The sequence below is a fragment of the Poecilia formosa genome, unplaced genomic scaffold, assembly GCF_000485575.1.
Source record: "Poecilia formosa unplaced genomic scaffold, Poecilia_formosa-5.1.2 Scaffold41, whole genome shotgun sequence".
Lineage (NCBI taxonomy): Eukaryota > Metazoa > Chordata > Actinopteri > Cyprinodontiformes > Poeciliidae > Poecilia > Poecilia formosa.
The window spans coordinates 29,388-53,198 of NW_006799980.1; the positions used below are offsets into that span (position 1 = coordinate 29,388).

The window sequence follows — 23,811 nt, forward strand, 5'->3', positions numbered from 1 at the left end:
AAGAGTAATGATCACCCTGGGGCCCAATTGTGTCTTAATTACAGATTTTACGGTCTACAAGTTACTCCAGATTTTAAGTCGCATCAGTCAAAAAATGCGTCACGAGGAGTAGAAAAACATATACAAGTTGAACTGGAGTGAGTCGCATTTACTTAGGGATTGTCAAATGTTAGGCTGATCTTTTGTATGTTAATGATTTGATCTGGTGACACGCTGTGATCAGTTACCTACTTTTCAACAAACTCACGGAAACTGTCGACTCACTAAACCTAGATAGCCAGAAACAACTCTGTTCTGCTGGTGAAGTGCACAGCAAAGTGGAGACGCATGTAATGTAAATCCGGGATGACAGCTAGGCGGTTGAAGCGACAAACACAAAGAACATCCGCCAGCAATGTCATTTACATTCATTTCCCTGGCAACCACCTGGCACAACGTTCAAGGACCCATAAGGAGACTCATTCCTCCAGCTCTGGCGGACTTGCTTTCAGCCATGTCAGTATGAATTAAAATTGAACCCAACAGACAATAAGTGCGTAATTAAAAGAAAAAAAAACCCATATGAGTCATACCTGATTAAAAGTCCCAGAACTAGCAAAACTATACAAAAAAGTGTGATTTGTATTGCATATAATACTGTATGACTACCCGTCCTTTTCTTCTTTTGAAAGAAAAACGGAAGATAATAAGTCAAGATATAATGTTAGGTAAAGGTTCTTCAGCCTAGAAATGTTTCCTAATGACTAATCAAAAACTGGTCCTGCAATAACGTGGCAATGATTCAACTTATCAGGTCACTGGGTACAAGTTCATCTTATTTAATGTCCAGGTTTTCTTTGTTTTATTTGCACTGGCACCGATCACTCTCACCTGATCAATCCACAGCTTTCCAACAATGATGTTGTGCACTGTGGTGGTAACCTTCTTCCATGTGTAGTGATTGTTGCTCTTCTCAAAGATGGCATGTATAGTGCCTGTGGGAGAAAACGCACACAACACAAAGAAAAACTGAATGTGCTAGAACAACAACTGGATGATTGATAATACCTTGGAAAAACAAAACAAACAAAAAAAAACGGGCGTGTCAGAAACATTTTCCTAGCTATTATCAGCCTGCATAAAAAACATTGTGTCCATTTGTTTGTGAAGGGTTTCTATGCTTTATTAATGCTGCAAAAATGCAGCGACTGAAACACACCCTGTGCTAACAAACACAAAAACTCCAGGCACGTGTTTGACTCGCATATCATCGCTTACCTAAAGGCATGATTGACAGGTATTTGCCTCTGAACTTGCTTGCAACAGTAATCTCCTGCCTCAGAGTCCAGCCTCGGTCAGAGATTGCATGGTGTGCCGCCGCAGGAGGGTGGTGACTCACCTATGAAAAGAAAAAAATAAATAAATACATGCAACAAAAAAAATTTGCTGTGGGGCAATCGTCGGTGCCTGCTGCCTAACCCTGCTGGGATAAACCTACATCCAGTTCTTAAAAGAAATTCCTCTTAGGAAGATAATGACAACCACAAAACTGCACTAAAGAAACTCCCATGTGTACAAGTAAATATAAACCCAAACATTCATCTTCAATAAGATTAAAGGATTTGCACCTCCACTATTCTACTGCCTAAATGCAAATACACGAGCTTTAATCCTTAATTCTGTGCCAATCTGAAGAACATTTATCTTCCAGTCACGATATAAAGTTTCATTTACCGGACTATTTCATCTCCTCTCTCTTCCGTCTGTCATTATTTCCCCTGAATCAAATCCCTTCTTTCCTTTTGTGCTGTTCAGTACCTGCTCACAGAGGGATCGGTAGCCGCTCTCTCTCCGGCGGTCCAGCTCGTACGTTTCCCCCAGCAGCGGGTTGAAGGGCTTCCCCGTGCGGTACACCGTCGTGGAGTAGGCGGATACGCAGAAGGCCGCAACGTAGCACATCTGCTCCAGGGAGCTGTGGCACTTGGCCGCCTTGTCCAGCAGCTCGTGATACTCGAGGTCCTCCGACAGCCGCTGCAGCATGGAGATCGGCTCGTTGAAGTTCACCTAGAAAGGAGGAACTTTTGCGCTTAGAGTCGTTTTAGGTGGGGAAAAAAAAAAAAAAAAACAGGAAATTTGATGCAATTAAAATGTTTGTTCTTTTAATTAATTCAATTTATTAAAAAGTGAAACCTTTGATTTTATGTAGATGTGATGAACAGAATGACGTAACTTCAAGTACAATAATGTCTATGACAAAAAAAAAAAGAGATTTTTAAATCCAGAAATGTTACATGATGGGATTAAGGAGTAGGGCGCTGATTTTAAAGTACTCCAAGAGATAAAGATGGTAAACCACAAATAATCATCACAAAAGAGCCTCTCATAGGTTAATTAAAAGTTTAGTGGATGGAAAAAGTGTGGTGGACAAAGAAGCAAGAGCAACAGGGAGGATTGTAAAGCCAAGCTGAGCTAACAAATTGAGGAAGATTCTCGACGCTAAATAAAAGAGCTTCACATTTTGAATTCAATCACTGATTATCAACACCGATCTTAATTCAGTCTGACGAGGCTCCAACCTGGATTTAATGTCCCTCTCAGTACAATTATTGCAACTCTTAACCTCTTTTTAAGAATATTAAAGTCCAGATTTGTGTTTAGTGTGTTTAGTCCATTCCATTCAGTCGCACAGTCACATGTCAATGTTACTCATTATGGGGTCAACAGGAAATAAAGAGCCATGTCACCTGTATAAACCCAGGACAATATAACGTAAACACGGCTGGTGTTTCGACGTCAAGCAGCGACTGGGAAAAATCTTTGCGTGCGAGTCAGGCCCAGCACCGACGCAGTGGGCAGGTTGACTTCCTCTGAATAAGCATAGCTTAATAACCTATTCTGCAGCAGATCAGTCAGCGGAACGTCGCTGCACCAGTTTGGCAGAAATGGGGAGGATCTGTGGACGGCTAAACTGGAATTTAACAAGTCAACTGTTGCCAAGACATGCAAGACGCCGGGCGGCGACTTTTGATCTGATTCGTGGAAATGTGTTATTGTAACAATACAAATGAAAGAACTAAAAGGTCACATTGCTGGTGGAATAAAGCGTCAGGGCGTTCTGTTTACGCCTACAGAAAGTTGTTTTGTAGCTCTAGCGTGTGTTTATGGATTAAATGAATATATATTAAGTTTATTCACTTCAGTTTTTTTTACTGTAAACTGTTGATTATTTCTTTCTCCTGATAAAAAACAACAACTTTAAAACATAATATACTTGAACCAGTAGAAAATCAAAACAACGGGAAAAAAACTAACAAATCAACAAATAACAAAACTGAACAAAACAAAGCTTAAGTATAAACAAAGACAATTATAGATTTAAGTGACAACTTAATTATTTGGGGGGAAAAAATAACACAGTGCATATTAGAAGAAATAAATAATGATAACCTTTGCTCTTCTTCTTCATTTAAACAGGAAATGTCCTAAGCAACTCAAGTCAGGGCTGGGTGATTATTTAATTTGATCAATTAATCAAATTTACTGTTTTTGAAGATAATTTGAAGATTTGATAGAAAAAAGAAAAAAAAAAAATCAAGATTTTTTTCCACCAACTGCACTCCATATAACCCGCTCAAGAACTGCCATCTTATTTGACATGCATGTTTTAAAGCTCCTATTTATTTCGACTTTGAATTCACGTCAACTCACAGAAGGAATGACTGAAACATAAGCAAGTTTCAGATGTTTTCCATCATTTGTTTTTTTTCCCCCTCCAAGGAAAAACAGGAAGTAATAAAAATACATGTTTAAAATTGGAAATGAAATCTGACATAAAACAATTGGGAGATGTTATTTTTAAGAAATTTTTCCCCAGCTCTACTTTATGTTAATACTTGATAGCTAGATTATATTTCTTCACTTTTTAATTTTTTGTTAAATGAGGCTTAATGATTTCAGAAAGTCAGATTTAAATGATAAAGTGCAGGTTATGCAAAATAAACGAACATCCTTTGAAAGCAGCAGCTACAAATCCTTGATATTGGTATCAATTTATGATAACAATTAAACGAAACCAACTTCCTCCTCTCTGTTTATACAGGAACCAACAGCACTACCAGGTGGCTTCCCTCTTTGCACTTCACAAGGAAAATGTTGCGACCGAGTATCACCTTTGTGGTTTTTCCTTTTAACTCTTAACAGCTGATTGAAGCCGTGCCAGAAACAGAAGTTCAGCTCCGACAGTTGCCGTGGTTACTCACAGGCATGGGGATCTTGGACAGATCTTTGCCGATGCAGTTCTTCATGATGCTCCAGAGGTTCAGAGAGTAGTTGGGCTTGTCGGGGATGCGTGTTCGCCTCTTTTTCAGCGGCACCAGGTCCTGAGAGGGCGACTCCTGGTTCATCGCGAGCGGCTCCTCGTTGAGCTAAAATATGCCAAATTAAAAGGTTTGAATATCTGTGTTGATGTCTCTGATCCGATTTGACTTTACATGGTGGTACAACAACACTAATCCAGGTGCATAAAGGAGCTGAAGTAGGACCTACCGACTGATCGTCTGCACACAAATCAGTGTTCAACCCGCTCGCGTTACTGCTTGAACGTCTGAAACGAAAGAGATTCTGTCAGCACAGTTTCTGACTACTTTACCACAGTAAGCCGTAAATAAAAACCACAATAAGTTAAATGGATTCTAAAGTAACATAAACATTTTTCCTTTTATGCCAAATAGGGGGGAAAAAATTATAGACTCAAACTATTCCACAACAACTTTCCTTAAGGTTCAACATTATTTTAATTGATGTCAGAAAAAATATTTTGCCTTGTTTCAATGCAGCAACTAGAGAAACACTGATGCCCCACCCCAACATGTTGCTGGCTGAAAGAAGGCTGGTGAACTTTTTTCCTACTAATAAGATAAATACCATCACTAAGTTTTTTTATAATCAGTCTACCTATAATAGTTAATGTGTCCTTATATTTTAGCAAAAGTAAGAAACATTTGCTTTTCTGCTATTTAAATGCCGTCAGCCATTTTGTCATAAACATTTGTATGAATGCAGCAGCGCTTTATTTTTGCTTAGTCCGTCATACCATGAAATCTCATCTTCCCTGTCATACGGCAATTATGTTAACAAGCAGGAAAAACACAAAGAAGCCAGTATGCAAATGAGTAAATATGTGAAATTAATATATAGGCTCTTAAAGAGACAGTGACACTGACTTGTGGAACTGTGGGTCTGCAGGTACGGTTATAAACTCGGGGGCGTCCTCCATGGCATCAAAAAACTCGTTATCATCGTCCTCGTCGCTCGCCTCACCTTTTCCCGGCCCAGCACCACCTGAGAAGCAACAACAACAGGCTCGTTTCTGCTTTCACTTCACAAGTAAAGCCTGGTGGCCCGCCAGGCTTATAATACACTGTGGGGAAACCCTGCTCTGGCTTAAAAAAAAAAAAAAAAAACAAGTTCAAGAGGCTATGAGATGATTAGCAAGTTAGAGAAAAGCTCCGGTTCACATTAGAGCTTTACCTTTATTGTCCACGATGGCGTGAGCCTGCGCGGCCCCTCTGAACGCTCGCTCCAGGTGGTTGTGCTGCTTGGCCAGTTGCTCTAAGGCCTCCTCCAGCCGCACTCGCTGCTCTCGCTCAGCTTGCAAGGCTTTCTGCCACCGCTTGCTGTGAGTCTGGGCCAGGGCCAGGAAGTCCCTGCAGGCCTGCAGCCGCCAAGAACATGGACATACCAGGAGGGTTTTAATGTAAAAAAAAGAAAAAAAAAAGAAGAAGCAGAGATGAGGAGAAGTTCAGCAATAAGTAGGATCACTTTTGATCAAAACCAGGGCTGCAACTAACAATAATTCTAATGATTATTCTGACGATTAATCAGATAAAAGTGTGTACATTTTTCAATTAACCACTTAAGCCTTTTTAATATAATACTGGAAATGCATTAAAAAAAAACAAATACAAATGAATTCCTTTTCAAGGAGGAAATTGAAAATTTTACTGTCGATAATGTAACAACGTAGCATGTCTTTGGTACGGGTGATCATTTGTAGCAAAAGATGCATCTGCAGATAAAAATCTACTTCTAACAACACGTGAAGAGCTCAGTCCTTTCTGACTCACTTAACAATGCAGTGTGGGACTAATCTGTTGACTTTTTTTTTATTAACTGATTAATAATTGGATAGCAAAAGGTGCTTTCTTAAATTTTTTTTATTTTTTTATTTTACATAACTTGAACCAGTGAAAACGAAAACTGTCACTCCAGGACTTCAGGATAGAACATATTTAAAGACAAAGTCTTTTTTTCTTTAATCTTAAATGCAAAATGTTTATATTTTTAAACAGTTTTGGTTCCATTACTTCTCTTATTATGTTGTTCTTTCATCAAATCTTATTTTTTCAAAGTCCATGTACTCCGGGTAACGATTTAATGACTGCTAAATTAGTTGACGATCGTTTCAATAATCAATTCACCCCAATTAATTCGATTGATCATTTCAGTCTTTGTGAAACCCAAAGCAATTGTAAGAAAAACCAAGTTTGTATATAAAATGCAGTGACAATGTCTGTTGCGCAACTCAAAGATGGACATTGTAAATCTCTGCTGTCAGGTAATTGTTATTGCTATGACTCACTTTCACTGCCAGTTTCTATTTACAATAGAAACTGGCAGTGAATAGAAACAAACAGAACAAAGGAGGTGACACTTACGTTAATCATAGCGTTAGAGGTTATCCGGAACAGCGTGGCTCTTTCCGTCACCTGACGAATCTTATCCCCGGCCTCTCCGGTCAGCCGTAAACTGTCCAGCTCAGATAAAGACCTGAAATACGACGAGGTCAAGAAAGATTTGCGAAATCCTGTATTTTATTTGACATTTAAGGCTGTGGAATGCTGCTCAGTCAGGAGTAGAACCGGACAAACAAGCCAGACGGTCTGTGAGAGAGAGAGAGAGAGAGAGAGAGAGAGTTTCCTCCAGTGCGATGAGCTGCGTTAGACTGACCTCTGCAGGGCAGAGCCGTGCTTGGAGATCAGATCGTTGCAGGTGCTGAGATCCTCCACCTTACTGCCCAGCGTTCGGAGAGTGGACTGGACCTCCGAGTTCTGAGAGCCCCCACCCTGACCTCCGCCCACGGGCAGGGACGACGGGGAGAAGTCGTCGCCGGAGTCATCTGTTCACAATTAGAGCAAGAGGAACAAATTACTAGATGAAAATGTGTTAAGAATGTAGCTATATAAGGGCAACTTTAAAGGAAAAGAAACTGAATATCTTTACTTGGGTGAAGTTCAGTGGTTGTTCAATGATTGTTATAAAGACAAAGTTTGAGAATTTACAAGAAAAACGTTTTTTGTTTGTGACCACCAAGGAGAGCTATAACCCCTGGAAGACATTTATTAAAGGGTAAAAGCTCGTCACAGATCACAGTCTCAACAGTTTTAAAGTTATTTTAATAACTAGCACAAATAAACGCACTTTTTGTTCGACTTGAAGGGACCTGGTCGATCTGTTATGACTACTCTTAAACTTATATTTATATCTTTAAAGTGATGAGGTACAGATTTTCTGTTTGACGTCATTTAAATATTGTTAGGGGGGATCTTCACTTGGAATAATAGCTATATTTATCATATTTATCATATGACTTTTAATTTTTACACATTATTGCAACAGGATTCATAACATTTTGATATTTTTTTTATGCTTAGCCACAAACTTCAAAGTATTCTGCAGTAATTTTATGTGAAAGACACACATGGTAATGGATAATTGTAAAGTGTAGAGAAATTGATTCATGATCTTTAACATTTATCACATTAAAAAAAATCTAATATGTTGTGTATTCAGTCCTCTTCACTGATGCTCCTAAACATTCGTGCCCAAACGGAAAAAAAGAGAACCCAAGTAATTTATCATTTCTTTGACGTAGAAAAAAATTACTTGTAAAGAGCTGAACTTTCTGACATAGAAACGGTGCAATCGACAAGACGTACGCATGAAGTTAAGTCACTCTAAAAGGGCAGCCGTGTGTGTAAACGCATCACCATTTACTGTGCGGTTATTTGTTTTAAAGCTGTCATAAAAGCCGCATGTACTTTTGAAACGTGGTTCTACAAAACATATATTTGGCTCAAACTTTCAGATTCATCAGACCATCCCATATTCTCTCACCGGGCCACGATGCCTCGTTTTCTGCCTCACAACACAAGACGCTAAGAAGTGCTGGTGTGAGCCTCAGTTAAACTCTGAGGAACCTGCATCACTTCAAAAGACTGAAAGAGTTTGTTGCTGTATCGAATGCGTTTGCTATTGAGAGCCACTATTAACATGGTAACACCAGGAGGATTCACCAGATTAAGAGTTTAAAATCGGCTGAATTGCCAAAGCCGTCTATCCCTCGCACTAAATCCAGACGATCTGATCTGGGAACACACAGACGGGCCGATGTAAACTGCTTAATTAATATTAAAACTTGTCATATTTGCAAGATGAAAGTCGCCCTCGTATCATGAGGGCGACTTGATATGATTTTCACCACATCAAATATTTTTTTCTGGCCTGGATAAAAATGCATTTTTGACCTACCTGACTCGGCTTGCATGCGGGCGGCCTTGGCTTTGGCCAGCTCCAGCGCAGTGATCCACCGCTGGCGCTCCACCTCGGAGCTGGCCTTCAGGTGGTACGTCTGAGCCCCGCCGTTAGAGATGACGAAGTTGCAGGCGTCGTCTACGGAGATGACCGCTGTGGCCAAGTTGATTGTGCCCCGACACGTGTGACCCATCTCAGCCTGGGTCCTAATGATTTAAGAAAAAAAAAACAAAACAAAAAAAAACAACATAAATCCTAATTTGGATTTTAGACAAAAAAAATCATTTCAAACTCTAAGTCTGATATGATCAGACCTCAATTCAGATTTATGAGCTGTAATTGTTAGATATTAGAGGAGACGTTAAATCAGAACGGTAAATATGACAGAAAAAAAAAAAAATAGGTGAATCAGTGAGGATGTAATAAGTAAGAAATTAGGCTATATTGACACAGCAGGTCTTGATGCTCGATTCCAATTTTTGCTGAAATCTGATTTTCTGTTTTTACTCGGTTGTTCTGAATGATTTGACCACAGTCAGACTCGCGTTAACAAACGAGCCACACAGCGCATGCACAGAAGAACGTAGGCGCCACTCAGCGGTGCATCGTTTTGCAGAAGTAATAATGGATGTCGACATCTGTGGATCAATTTTTAAAGTTATGCAGCAACGGGAGCCGACGGTATTGTCACAAGATCGTAAAACATGAAGGAAGCTTAAAAAAAAAAAAAAAAAAAAAAAAAAAAGGAAGCACAACTAATAACAACGACCTTTTATAGAGCATTGACTGCAACTGTTTGAATGCGCAGTTGGACCAGAAGTGGCAGGATTGTTAAGTGATGACTTCTTTCACAAGTTCATCGTTTTGGTTTTCAGCTTTACCGCATCTGGCTTCTTCTGCTGCAGAATTATGGAAGCGGCCCACATTGAGCTTTTCGGAGGATGAAAATATTGGAAAAGGTTGGACACGGGTTTCATCTGCCCGCTGTGTGAACGTGGCCTAAGATGGCCGATGTTTTTCCTGACATGCTTTCTGCAAGGAAGCCTCACCTGTAGTATGACAGCAGGCCGTTGCTCAGAACGAACCACCTTCGCTGATAACCCTTGATGTAGTTTGTCCACTTGAAGACCCATCCTTTGTACGTGTCGCCGGCCGGGGTGGGAGTAGGGCTCTTCGGTTCTGACATCACACCCCCCCCGAAATCAGGTTTCAGATTTAAAATAGACCTTGAAAAGGAAGATGTCCAAAAAGTTAAAAAAAGAAATAAAAACAAAATAAATTACCATCCTAAGATTCAAAATTTTCAACAGCAGTAACAGCAGCCAAGAAGAGCGATTTGCTCTTAAAGAACATTTTCTTTCTCTGGAAGATTAACATGGTTTAACAGCCGTTATAAGTCTGCATGGGAGTAAGTTACGTGCTGACTGGGACTTTTTTTTTCTTTTTCCCCCTCTTAGTAGTAGTCACATTTTGTCATCCACATAGTGCAGATGTGTGCATGTTTCACTTCTCTGTTTTTGGGATCAGGACAGACAGGTCAACAACCTCTCCATGCGAGCAAAATTAAAGTAACTCATTTTTTAGAATCTACTTTTCAAAAATGTTGGCACAGCTCAATTCATCTCCTAGCCATCCTGCTTGTGTCACAGCTCTCTACAGATGTTTCTGATCAAATATGCACCTTCTTTGACAGCTGATGATTTGAAGGAAATAAAAATATCTACATACATGATGTCTCTTAGAGTCATTTTATCTAGATCAAAGGTCCTAACTTCTCATATTTCATAGAGGTCGGCTGGTCCACAAAACCACCAGGGCCCAAAATAAATGTCAAAATATGTTGTAACATAAATACAAACATGTGGAGCACATTACACATTTTCCAACTGCCAAAAAAATAATATATATATATATATATATAATTTGTCTTGTACAGGGTGCACGCTGAAATTGTTTTTAGGTGGGTTTTATTCTTAACGCACTGTAACAGTGCATATTTGAAAGAGGTTGGTGATTATCAATGATGCTGAAATAATAATAATAATAATAATAATAATAAAGAAGCTTTAATTCACTAGAAATATTTTGTAGTTTATCCAAACAACAGAAAAGACTTATTTTGCCATCAAAAGAAAATGACCACAAAATATCTTATCTGTGCATTTCTGAATATACTCCTCAATATTAAGGCAAACACAAGAAAACAATATTTTTATTATCATTTAAATGCATAAATAATCAAAACACTTAACCAGAACAATAAATGCATATGCAATGTTTAAGTGCATGAGTGTAGTGGGTTTGTTTGAGTGACGAACTGAAACAGGGTTTTGATTGGAACTGCAAATGGTGCATCCAAAATGCAAATTTCTCTTAAGTAAAATTTGTCTAATTGGTTTTAATACATGACATTCAACAGGGAGGTGGATATTTTCATTCCAGGTGGCAGTTTATGAATGCACTTTCCTTATTTATCAAACATGCCATCAACTTGTTGTTGAGAAAACGTTATACTTTTGTTATAAACCATTTTAGCTCTTATTCCAGTCTTGTTTACAAACTAAAATAGCTTTAAGTTGTTTTTCTTTTCTGTTCCTGGTTGCTGTCGTTTACCTTTGAATGTAGTATCACAGGTCAAAGGTCAACTAATGAATCAATACACGTTCACGTTTGACCATTCTTACTCAAAAATGTAGTACTGAATTCAAGAGCACTTACTAATTAGCAAAAAAATAAATAAAAAATCTAGCTTATAAATTAAATGAAGCCTGCCATTGATTTGTTTTGAATTATATAAATGATCTACGGCTCATTGTGCGATTTTAAAACTGAATATTGCTAAATTTTAAGTCAAAATATAACAAATGCTAAGCTGGTGAAGGTCCATCGCCAACGAAAAGAAGTAAATGAACAGTGACACCACACTTTCGATGAAGTTGTTCAAGCAGAAACGAGCCTGACCTGCAGGAGCTAGCCTGTCCTGACAGAAGATAAAAAACTTTAAAATCTGCGCCGATGTCCGCTTACAGCTAACAAGAGCTAAAGTCGGGAAACAACCTGACATCTTTGATCATGGTTCACCTGCTGACATTTAAACAATGCAGGCGAAATACAGCGCAGGATATTAATTTGCTCAAAGAGTAGCTAGCTCTGAAATTCGCTGGCGGCTGAATGTTTACCTTGACGTGTCCAAAATGCCAGATGAGGAAACCAGACAGGCAGTGAAGTCACTGCTAGCTCTGACGCCCCATACGCTGCCAGGCTAGCCGAGCTAACTCAGGCTAATACGACTCGGCTAAAGCTGGAAATAATTCAGAGGACGTTGACGACGACAACGGTGTCACTTTCAGTAAATTGGCCTATGAAATGTAATCGTTGTCCTTCAGTAGTACTGTTTATAATGTTCACCGTACTACTGCGTACGATGATAATAATCTAAAGCTAGCTGGCTACATCTAACTAGCCTAACATTAGCTTGTAGGAGACAGCCGGTGCAACTTCATTGAAGCCCGTGTGGAAACGCTGCTACTTTCCCTCAAATTATCTCAATCACAGAAGTTAATTTATGTAGGTAACTGACGTTTTTATAATGCATTATGATAATACATGTTACATTAAACCACATATATGAGGTCCCGTTAAAGTTTGAGTTTCTTTTCGGATTCTGTCACTAATACATTTTCAGCTTATTTCAAATTTTGTTTCACAAAACTCCCCAACTACTGAGCGGTAGCATTGGTTTAATCATTTCTTACGGAGTGGCAAACAAACAAAGTAACCCTAGTCATAAAAACATTGGTCATCACGAATGTTCCTGTGGCAAACGATATTTTCGTAAATTAGGAAGAAAATATTAATGAATAAATGGCTAGATCTCATCTGTAATTCAATTCAGATGAATTTTTATTTGTGAACAATTTGTATAAAACTTAATTTCCATACCTTTTGGATCTAAACCCTTATATGACAAAATACCTAAGCGACTGCTCGTAGACATTTATGGGAGTGATAAAACTATATTACTTTGTGACAGATTAACCGCAGTGGCAACGAGGCAAAGAGAATATCATCGGTTCCCCACAAAGGAACGAATAGACGCATAGTCGGTACGACCATTTAATTTCGTACTAACTCTTTTCTTAAATTTATTTGGGGGGGGTTGTAGTTATAGATCTGTTACCAAAGTAAATAATGTGTGTTTAAACATGCATTTGAATACACCGCTAAAAGAACTTAATTAAAAGTAATAGGTACTTTTCTGTCTCGCCAAAAAGCGACTCCGGTGGGACTCGAACCCACAACCTTTGAATCACTTCGCCTTTGCCTAGAAGTCCAATGCGCTATCCATTGCGCCACGGAGCCACCTGTTGATACAGACGAGCACTGCTAAATTTGAACGAAACGCAATAATTTCTCTGGAACAGTTTGTGATTCTACAGAAAAGGTAGCTCCTGCTGTGTGTAACCTCCAAAAGAATGTCGGTGAGAACATCGCCTTCTGAATACTGCTCTGTATGGTGGTAAAGTAATCCCACATGTATCGCCAAGATAATACACAGGGTGGCGCTAAAGCTCCACATAAACGAATCATAATAATAACATGTAGTCCACGTCCACGGTGGTAAAATAAAATGTGACTTTGCAGTTCCTTTTTTTCTAATTGACAACTGTTTTTTTTCCCGAAAAACTTTGTTTTCATTCACATGTGTGACAGCAAAACCTTTTCGATTTTCATAAATTTTTTTCCCAACGTTTGCGCGTCTAGACAGCGTTTTACGGCCGCGTTTTACCTCCGTGATGCATTCAAGTCATGTGCTATGCTGGATTATCAATATTGACTAAAGAAAGTAATAAAGTGTCATCAACATTTTTATTCAACATATGACATGAATGATTGCGCTGTATTATATAATTGACCCAGAAATAATAAGAAAAAAAAGGTCAGCATGATAAACTTTTTTATGTTAAATTTAAGTCTACGGTCCCCCCCCACCACCACCACCTTTTTTTTCTATTTCTTTATCTCTGCTAAGGATCAGGATACTGTCTTTAATAAGTTTGAACTGACCTGAAGTTTTTTTCATAGTAATATTAAAAAGATGTATTAATATTGTATTATTTTTTTAATAGATCACGTAGTTTACGACTTAACTTGAATGCACTGTGAAGTCACAGCGCGGCCGTAATTCCCAGTGTAGACGCGCGGCCTGAGGGGGAAGGGGTGCAGGGACACATCCCAACACACAGGAAAGCCAATGGGAGATAGCTATCTTGTCCTCCCACCTAATCTTTGATGTGTCCTCCCAGGAGCGGAAGTGTCTGGGATTCCGCTCAATCCATCGCTCCAAAACCAGGCGTTTGCACAGGGAGGACGGAGCGTTTGCATCTCTTCCCAATAGAAGAGGGGGTGGGGGGTCTTTCAGCGTCGCTGTGCACTATTTATTAGGCTTTACCAGCGCGGGACATGGTCTTTGAGGTTAGAACATTTCCTTTCCTGCAGCAGACTTTCAATAAAACCAAGCCGAGTGGCTTGGAATGCTTGAAATTTACAACAGAGGCATGTTCGCTCTTTTCTTCTTCATCCAGCGTCATGTTTTATTATAGGTCTGCGCAATAGCCACGGACGCCTGCCTGGACACGGGAGGGGATTAAGTTACTGCTGCTGGCGGCGGATTATTTTATTGGCCTCCTGTCACGCCTGCCACCAGCCTTTGGTGATCCTGTTTCCAATTAAGCACGATCGCTGAAGAAGGGGGAAAAAAAAAAAAACCAGGTACGTTACTGTCCTCTAAAATATGGGAGCGTTCCTCTTTAAAAAACGTCTCACTATTGGTTTAACCACGCTGTAACGCCCATCCTTTGTTGCTCATTCCCCTACTCGCTCTTTGCATGTCGAGATGCTGTATTTAAATACCTCGTTATTACAATTGGAAAAACAATGAGAATTGATGCAAGCTTGGTGATGTTAGAGTAAAACGCGTAGAATATGGTCTACATAGAGCAGGATATTGCAGGCTTTTGAAGCAATAGCATCCTCATTTGCAAATTATGCATAACAGTGCTTTGCATGCGTATTTATATCTCTTGAGCCTTTTTCTTTTTTGCCACGTTACGGCCACAATTTGTTTTTCGTAGAATTTTTAATTGTGAAACGGAAAAATAGATGATTTTGTTGGACTAGGTAGGTCTTTACCGGTCTGTCTTCGCGGAATAGCTCAGACAAAGGCAGATCGGTTAGAGAGGGACGGCAACTTTAAATCTCTCCACAGGTCTAGGCTGTAGGTCTAGGCTTTGACTAGACCTTTATAGAACATGCATATGCTTTGATGCAAACTGTCCCACTGAAGTTCTGGCTGTATGTTTAGGGTTTATGGTCCAGTCTGAAGAAGAGACTCCGCTCTGGCATTTCAGAAGCTTTTGCAGCTCCTGAAATGCCACCACGCTTTTAGTGTGTGAACCGGGGTGTTAAGGGTGCTAATTTTTAAATGTAGGTCAAAAAGTTCAAAGTTGTTGTCATCTTCTTCTTGGTGTTTGCTGTCCTTTTACATTGCCTATTGCAAATAAACAAATTCTCCCACCTGGTGGACGACCAAGAGTTGATGTAGTCTTCTATTTTCAGCCCTCTGTGTTCAAAGTTTGGGATGTTGCTTTCCGATTTATCCATCCATCCATTGTCTATGCCCACTTTTCCTTACAAGGTTGCCATGGGATTGGTGCAGGGGGGGGGGTCAGTAGTTACAGGGTAAGAAGTGGGGAAAGGTCGAACTCTCCATACCTTTTCTCCCTGACTTGTCTGTTGTGTTTCTTGGTCATAATGATGTTGTTTGTTCTGCAATGTTTTTTTTTTGTTTTTTTTTTAACAAATCTCAGGCCTTCACAACATGCATTTACATCCAGATAAAATCACACACCGTCTACTCATTATGTGACTTCTGAAGGCAACTGGCTGCACTTGATTTTATTTAGGGGTATCAGACTAAAAAGATTTAACACAAATGTGCACCTCGCCACTCATAATTCTGCTCTACTTCGCGTCGACCCTTCACAGAAAAACCTAATGACACGAAAACCTTCCAGGTGTGTGTCTGGTGATTCGCCGTAGACTTCCTCCTTCCTGTGTGTTTTCATGTTTGCTTTGCAAGCCGCAGAGCATTAGCTGGAGGTCAGCAGCTTCCACTGCCCACCCACCCCCACCCCCTTCTGCTTCCTCTGTCCCAGCATGTTTTGGTCCGCTCGTGCCGTTTTCGTCCACTCAGTCTTGACTGTACTTTCCCAGGACAAAGTCTAAGCACAAAAGAATTCGCCTGATGTTTTGACAGCCCTGTTTTCTCCCTCCACAGACATTGGTTAAGGGTAATTAGTATTTAAAAGTTGCAGGATATTGGACCTTGAAAGACAGGAGTTTCTTTCTGGAGTATTTAGCTTTAGAAAGTATTAATTTAGATACACAACTATAGAGGCAAATGCATAAAAACACAAATTTTATTTGAAATCAATAGCAAATTAAAGTCATTGCCTTTAAAAAATAAAATAAAAACAATTCTGAAGACCCATTTGCTTATATATAACATATATCTAAATATATAGTGAAAAAAACATTTAATTCAAACATTTAGCAAGCTTACATTCTGCTGACAGCGGAACAAAACCTGACGAGTAGACCACATTTCGTCAAGTCGGATCACATAAATGAATGTCTCCACGTTTTTCCGCTCTAACAGTGTTTTCCTCATCCATCCGTCCGCAGGGATGTCGTTCCGTAGAGGTGTGGTCCGGCAGAGCAAGTTTCGCCACGTCTTCGCTCAGGCCTGGAAGGCCGAGCACTGCCTCGACGACGTCAGAGTGTCCCGGGTGACGTGGGACGGCCCCCTCTGCGCCGTCAACCCCAAGTTCATCGCGGTCATCATCGAAGCGGGGGGAGGAGGCACCTTCCTCGTCGTTCCGATCGGCAAGGTCTGGCCGTCTGCATTAGCGTCCCGTATCCGATAAAACCGGGGATCAATACGTGCCTTTCGAGCCAAAAGGCTTCGCTATGACATCACCCTTTGTATCAAACTAATGCACGCGAAGCACTTTTGCAGTCCAGACTGTACGGCACTGTACTGTAATGCATGCAGCCTTTCAGGTCAGTGGAGTTGAGCTTTTTGTTTTCTCCAAACAGAGCGGCAGAATCGACCAGTCCTGCCCCACGGTCTGCGGACACGCGGCGCCTGTGTTGGACATCCAGTGGTGTCCCCATGACGACAACATCATCGCAAGTGCCTCAGAGGACTGCACAGTGAAGGCAAGCGTTGTTCATGCGGAGGTGGTTTGTGGCCCTTCACCAGCTGGTTTCAGATCAACCACTGGCAAGTTTTACGACCACAAGTTAACGGCCAGGTTTTAAGATGTACAGTTAAGGTTTTATTATTCTGGGCTTTCAGAGGCTTTCTTAGGAACTTGTTTTCCAGGATGCAACAAACAAAACATTTTTAGAAACAAGGATTGTGCTGCAGAAGTTGGAATTTGCCGTCGCTTTATTTCCTCCTCACATTGTCAAAACTGTGCATGCAGGCTCAACTGTATGCAGACTGTCCCCCAGTCTTGTAGTAAGTGATCTTTTAACTGTAAACTTGACGAGGGCAAGTTTGATGGCAGTTGAGGCACAGACTGAGCTGTTTAACCGGAAATCTTTTGGAGGACTCACAGTGAGACTTTCCAAACTGAAGAACGCAATGCAAACTGCCAAGTATGGTGGTGATTTGCTTCGTCTGCAATGTGTAAAATGGATGATAAAGCTCCAAAATCTTCAGCTCAAATCGACAACTAGAACTCTGAATATTCTTCCAGTTCTTGTTTTTGAAATCCTTTTCACGGTGGACGTTACATAATCGCTCTAACCTGGAACAAGAACAACTTGAATAAATTATTATGAGCCTCAAAGTAACATCGCATTCATTCTCAGGACCAGTTCTTGTAAAATTATAGTAATTTCAATATGAGAAACTAGTAATGTTATCCACTTCCGCAAGGAAAACAGATAAACGGTTTTATTTTTGCACACTGCTGGGTCTCGAGTGACTCGGCCTAATCAGGTCTGCTTTAGAAAAGAAAGAAGGACGTGAGAGAGCAAGACGAGAAGCACTGCAGAGGTGCAACACTACATCGAGTTTGTTGTGTCCTTCGAAGGTGTGGCAGATCCCCGACGGCGGGCTGACCAGCCCGATGACTGACCCGATTGTGACCCTGGAGGGCCACAGTAAAAGAGTGGGAATCCTGGCTTGGCACCCTTGTGCCTTCAACATCCTACTGACTGCAGGTGGGATCATTTTTTACTGTCCAGTTCTCGTTAACCCTGGCTGAGAGCCCCGGATAAGGAAGTGTTTTTCCCCATAGCTCACTTGTAGGTTATTCATCAACCAATAGTGACTTTTCCTCCTCCTCTGTGTTATTGTAGCAACGTAACTCCATGTCCTCATCCAGCCACTGCTGAGGTTGTTTGAATTTTTGTGATATTCGCAGTAGCTACGTTCTTGTTAGCCATTCCTCAAAGGTTAGCACAGGCCCGCCTTACGCAAAGAGTACGTTCTCTTCTGCATTCTCCAGAGTGAAACTATTTGATATTTGTTATATTTGGTTTTGTTGCAATTATAATAAGCATGCATTTGCTTAAAATAAGTATTTATCCACCCCGATTATTGTAACAATATTATAAATGCAGAAGTATCCTACTGAAGTAAAGTAAGAACATTTTTAATAATCACAATTCAATGTAAAGGTTAGATTTTGCTCAGTTTTCTATTGTAAGGTTGTTCTGCTGTAATCCAAACTTTTTAATATTTATATTATCTAATCTTTTTTTGTTTTGATACAACTTATAAATAGACTTTTCTGTATCTTTGCGTGAGTTCTGTGGAAAGTGAGAGTTGAGGAGCTGCTCTTCTCTTCCTGCTTGGTGTTCAGTGACAGCGGCCAGGTCCAACACTGCTGCATAATGAAGGCGGGGAATAGGATTTCCCTTCTTGGAGATTTATTAACATGTAGCGAGATTAAAGGAGAACGTAAATAACCCGACGAATAATTACAGTTTCGAACACATGCCGAAGCTGCCAGATTTCGTTTCGTTTGAAATCCGTCCGAGTAACTCTAGCTTTGGACATGGCGAGCTTCCACTTCGCCTCGTTCGATTTCATGGTTTCTGCTCTCAAGTGTCTAATTTCAATTTTTGCCTCCTTGATGAAAATCCAGAAATATGTCTAAAAAAAAAAAACTAAAAAAAAACAGTTTGAACTTTCATGCAAAATAATATCGCGTGTGTATATTTCACCACGATGCTTCAAAGGCGAGAACTTCTACCTCGACTCCCCGTCTTTTGATTTTAAGCAAGCTTCTTTGTCGGCCGTCTGTCTAGGCTGCGATAACGTGGTTTTCGTGTGGAACGTGGGCACGGGCGAACTCGTGTACCAGCTCGCCGACGCCCACCCGGACCTGATCTACAGCGTCAGCTGGAATAAGGACGGCAGCGCCGTGTGCACCGTGTGCAAGGACAAGGCCCTGCGCATCATCGACCCACGCCGCGGCGCTGTCCTGAAGGTAGCGTCACAGTTTTATGCATGTACATGAATATTTATATCTGTGTGTGTAGACATGTAGGAAACATTTGTATCATTACTCATGTTGTGTGTGTGTGTGTGTGAGTCTGTTATCAGCCTCTCTTCCCTCCCAAAAGGTCAGAGAAAAGGTCCATGATGGCACAAGGCCCATGAGAGCCGTCTTCCTCGCCGATGGGAAAATTTTGACCACGGGCTTCAGCCGCATGAGTGAGAGGCAGCTCGCTTTGTGGGACGCCGTAAGTCTCCACCACATCGGCTTTCCGAAGCCGTTTACAAACTCAGTGGAGTTTCACAGCAGAAAATGTTGTTTTGCAGGATCGCTTGCCAGCTATTCAGTCCCTTATAAAAGCATCCATCCATGTTTTTTTCCCCCTAATTTTGTGACGGTATGACATCAGGCTACATTTTATTTTATTTTATTTTATTTTACATGATAGACCAACTCAGAGTGGTATATAAGTTAGAAGGAGATGGAAAATGATACATGGGTTTGCTTTTTTTTATTATTATTTAATTAGGCGCATCTGTGTCGATGCTTTTGTCGAAACACTTTTTGCTGCAGTTACTGCTGGAAGTATTTTCGGGTGTGTTTGTAACATCTAGAAGTCGCTACCCTTTCTTTCCTTTCATGCAAAACAACTCAGACTCCTGAGACTCGACAGAGAACATCTCCGTATTTTAATTCCTAATGTTCCCCTGTAACGCGTTTGGTGTGTTTTTGTTTTTACAGAAAGATCTCTCTGAGCCAATGGCTGTACAAGAAATGGACACAAGTAACGGAGTTCTCCTTCCCTTTTATGACCCCGACACAAACATGGTCTACCTCTGTGGGAAGGTAAACGCGTAACAGCTTCAAATGCAGAACGCAGCCTCGCATCCATTTTCAAGCGGCTGAGTTTGATTTCTCTTCGTTTCAGGGGGACTGCACCATCCGGTACTTTGAAGTGACAGATGAGTCTCCCTACGTTCACTTCCTGAGTTTATACAGCAGTAAGGAGCCTCAGAGAGGCGCGGGGTTTCTCTGTAAAAGAGGCGTGGATGTCAACAAGTGTGAAATTGCCAGGTTAGCTCTTTAAAGCTGCTCTTTTTTTTTTTTTTTTTTTGCTGTAATCATTTGGAATATTATGTTTAGAATATTCTGCAGAAACAGGCGAGTACATTTCACTGGAGGCATCATACATCACGCTGCATCCGTGGCTCTACTGGTAAAGATTTCGTAAAAAGCATTAAAATGTTTAATCTTACTCCCATTTGACTGAAGTTCAAAGTAAAGTCGTTATCCTGACATGCCTCTCAGTGAACTGGTTAGCATGTGGTAGCATGCTATATTGTGGATGTTAAGGTGACTTGATGATGCAAACATGGCACCCTACGCTGCAGGTTTCTAACAGTGAGCATCCTGCACACTGTGCGTGGTTGCAGCATGCAGCTTCGGTCCTCATCCAGCTTCTTTTTTTTTCTTTTTTTTTTTTTTTTTTTTCTTTTGCACATTTCAGATTGATTTGAATTTTTTTCGTTATTGCTCTAACTGTTATTATCCCCATCTTTAGATGAGTAACTATTCTTCTTTGTTAGTCTCCAACTTAACACCAGGCCTGTATCGATAACAAATTTTACTGGACGATTAATTATTCCAGAAGTTATCGCGATAAACAATAATATTGTTTTTGAGACAATTTTTAAGTAATATAATGGTTACGGCAAAATAATAATGCAAGAACACATTCTCAAAGATGAGCTTTCAATTCTAATGAACTGGAAGACACGTTAAATATCCAAAAATAAATAAATAAAACAACAAATAAAATGAATTCTGAAGCCTTGGTAAACAAATCTGTCCTTCAAAATAAGGGCTGGCTGAGACCAAAGCACCAAGCTGAAGACTTTTATCCACCGGTTTTTGGCAGAAAGACAGAAAAATAAATCATGCCAATGGAAATGATTGAGTTTGTTTTAATTTATCATTAAATAAATTGTGACAGGTCTACAACACTCATCTGCCATTTCTTATGTTAAAGATTTTCTTACCCCAACTGACTGAATGTACTCAGATATTTAGATTGGATGTCAATAGGACTTAAAAAAAAAAAAACAATTAATATGAAGTAATGTCACTCCAGTAAAACAATAATTTATTTTACTGGTGCCACTAAGTATGTGGGAAGTTGTGTTACAAGTTTTTTTTTCTTCTTTCTGCTCATTAAATTGATTTGCATGCCTTCCTGCTGACTCTCATTGGTAGAGTCATGCTGTGGGCCACGTATAGTACAATCATGGTCGCTCACATTTTGATGCAAAAATACTGATATTGCAAAACGTCTCCGTGTGGTTTACAGTTCTCTGAGCAAAATTATGCTACAGTTATCACATGAAACTTCATCTGCTTCCTCAAAAATATTCAAAAGTTGACTTAAGGTGTATTTATGCCACTTCAAAGTGCATATAGTTTCCACTCAGCCTTATTTCTACATCAAGATAGAACTACTAAGACTATTCAGTTCTGTTATTAATTTCCTGTCGACCTGCAGGTTCTACAAGCTGCATGAAAGGAAAGTGGAACCCATTTCTATGACCGTACCACGTAAAGTAAGTCGCACACACAGCCTTTAAAAGAATATTACTGGGATTAATGTACAGAAGAAAAGAAAGAAAAAAAGAAAAAACAACCACACTTCTTCTCACTATGTTTAAATTTTTGCCCCACCAGTCAGATCTCTTCCAGGGAGACCTTTACCCAGACACTGCAGGCCTGGAGCCGGCTCTGCTGGCAGACGAATGGATCGCCGGACAGGACGCGGCGCCCCTGCTTATCTCGCTGAGCGGAGGGTACGCGGCTCCTCCCTCCAAACACAGAGACACCCTCAGAAGCAAGCCCAAGCTAAGCTCTCAGGACTCCGGGGCCGGGGGCGCCGCCACGGCAGCAACCGCAGCGGCCGCTCCCACACCGACGCCTATCTCTGCCGCCAAGGAAGTGGAAGAAGAAACGCCGCAGCCACGGGCGACCGCGAGGGAGACGGATGGAAATACCGAGAGGCCGAGGAGAGAGGTAAAGATCCTTTCCTAATGCTTTAAACCGTCGGCACAGCCACAGGGGATCATCTTTATGCTCTCGTAGCCTGCTTTCTGATTTGCTGTTCTCCTTGGTTTCAGGATGAAATGTTGAGCGAACTGTTAGCGGAGATGAAGGCCTTACGGGCAGTCGTGCTCGCTCAGAACCAGAGAATCGAGCTGCTGGAGAGGCAGCTCACCCGGATCGAAGACGGCGACGTGTGAGGAGGCGTAAAACTTACCGCACTCCCGAAGAAGCGATAGACTGTAGCCTTACTAGTCTTAACAATACCTTCTTAATGCTTTGTGAGTGTAAAAAACTGTGTAAAGACTGTGAATCACAGTGGCTTCCAGCTGCTGTGATTAAGGCTGTACTTCCCAGATGATTTTTCTTTTTTTAGTAAATACGGTGTCATCTGCATAGAGTGAAATTTATAGCAAAACTATAGGATCTTGTAGCAGTTATTGAATCTTGCAACAAAAATTAATGCTTTGATTCTGCAAGACTAGAGGAGTTACAATGATATGACTCCTTTAAATTAACACAAGAGGTCATAATAGGCGTAATGGGGAGCTCTGCTGACTCGGCCGAAGGTTGCCAATTTAAAGCAAAGCATCTTAATTACCTCCAATACGTATGTTTTCCTGGCGGACATTCATAAATGTCACCTCTAGGGCTTATTATTCAGGTAGTTTGAGGTGCAAAAGTGTTGAGTCGTGGCTCGACTTTTTACATGACTTGGGCTTTGTTCTCCCTCTGTTTTCTATAGTTTGCTCTGCTCAAATGTACGAACCTAAAATCTCAATGTACAAACAGTGAGAACCACGTGAGCGATGGGCGGTGAGAAAGTTGTGGAGTATTTACATGTAGTTTCATCCCGTCTTGTGGCAGTAAAGGAACCGGGTCGAGCGCTGGTGATTTTGTGTGTTAAGAGCAGCGACTGTGTTTTATAGGTCACTTTGAGGTTTAAGTGTTTGATTGGAATTACACATACGCATTGATAGCAGCTTCAGTCAACAGGAATTTAACATGACACTATTTTCCTTTTGGTTTCAGCAAAATACGCATCAATATGCAAATATGCGAGGCACTTTTAGTTCCGTTTCTTTCGTTTTAGTCGTACTTTTGTGAATGTTCCTTATTTAGAGGCATTACTGTGTGTTTTACGTAGCAGTCAGTTGTAGGATAACAGCGTTACATTCCAGTTGAGCCCTTTAATACTTTAATTCTAATTATGCACTGACCTCCTAACACTGCTACGAACAACAGGTTCGGCCAGACAACGGTGTAACGGTCAACTCGACTCTGTTTCATGTTTTGTACGAAAAAGCCTTTCGGTTTACGCTAATGTTCCCTTCATGGTCAAGTGTTTGTGATCAGTTCTAGCTCTGATTACCCTTGGAAATACTGTGTTTGAGTGTAATAATTGTTAAATAGATGATGAATGGACTTTGTTTTTAACCCAACTTGTCATTCTTAATAAAATATCCCATACAATATGTGTCTGGTTAAGAGAGTGCAATATTATTCTTTAGCTTGTTGCCTCGCTGCAGTTCATTTCACCTTAAAGCCGACTGAGTGCAAGTAAACAGTAGCGTGC

At 40.6% G+C, this 23,811-nt stretch overlaps 2 protein-coding genes and 1 non-coding gene across 6 annotated transcripts in view; 1 reads left to right on the forward strand and 2 right to left on the reverse strand.

Moving 5' to 3' along the window:
- Positions 1-12,079, reverse strand: part of LOC103137478 (oxysterol-binding protein 1-like) — a 17,682-nt gene extending 5,603 nt beyond the window's left edge. For both annotated transcript variants that reach the window (XM_007551227.2, XM_007551226.2), the window contains exons 1-12: positions 11,751-12,079; positions 9,621-9,797; positions 8,569-8,777; positions 6,988-7,156; positions 6,696-6,807; positions 5,509-5,692; positions 5,202-5,319; positions 4,525-4,582; positions 4,239-4,403; positions 1,798-2,043; positions 1,258-1,378; positions 871-974 (exon numbers count right to left, since the gene is read on the reverse strand). In XM_007551227.2, the coding sequence (XP_007551289.1) occupies positions 871-974; positions 1,258-1,378; positions 1,798-2,043; positions 4,239-4,403; positions 4,525-4,582; positions 5,202-5,319; positions 5,509-5,692; positions 6,696-6,807; positions 6,988-7,156; positions 8,569-8,777; positions 9,621-9,757 (1,623 nt within the window). In that variant the 5' untranslated portion in view covers positions 9,758-9,797; positions 11,751-12,079. The remainder of the gene's footprint in view (positions 1-870; positions 975-1,257; positions 1,379-1,797; positions 2,044-4,238; positions 4,404-4,524; positions 4,583-5,201; positions 5,320-5,508; positions 5,693-6,695; positions 6,808-6,987; positions 7,157-8,568; positions 8,778-9,620; positions 9,798-11,750) is intronic.
- A 766-nt stretch (positions 12,080-12,845) lies between these two features.
- Positions 12,846-12,933, reverse strand: trnar-ucu (transfer RNA arginine (anticodon UCU)). The gene is given in 2 exon segments: positions 12,846-12,881; positions 12,897-12,933. It is a non-coding gene; the product is annotated as a tRNA-Arg (tRNA).
- Positions 12,934-13,786: 853 nt separating this feature from the next.
- Positions 13,787-23,712, forward strand: coro1b (coronin, actin binding protein, 1B). 3 transcript variants are annotated; one of them, XM_016671075.1, is made up of 12 exons: positions 13,787-14,046; positions 14,157-14,343; positions 16,318-16,523; positions 16,732-16,854; positions 17,739-17,868; positions 18,961-19,142; positions 19,279-19,398; positions 19,893-19,997; positions 20,080-20,225; positions 21,691-21,748; positions 21,870-22,208; positions 22,313-23,712. In XM_016671075.1, exons 3-12 carry the CDS (start codon positions 16,320-16,322, stop codon positions 22,433-22,435), a joined length of 1,530 nt encoding a protein of 509 aa, XP_016526561.1. In that variant the 5' UTR covers positions 13,787-14,046; positions 14,157-14,343; positions 16,318-16,319; the 3' UTR covers positions 22,436-23,712. The 3 variants fall into 3 exon arrangements, with proteins under 3 accessions (XP_016526561.1, XP_007551287.1, XP_016526562.1); XM_007551225.2 differs by having other exon boundaries at positions 14,175-14,343; XM_016671076.1 differs by lacking the exons at positions 13,787-14,046; positions 14,157-14,343 and adding an exon at positions 14,511-15,057.
- The last annotated feature ends 99 nt before the right edge of the window (positions 23,713-23,811 follow it).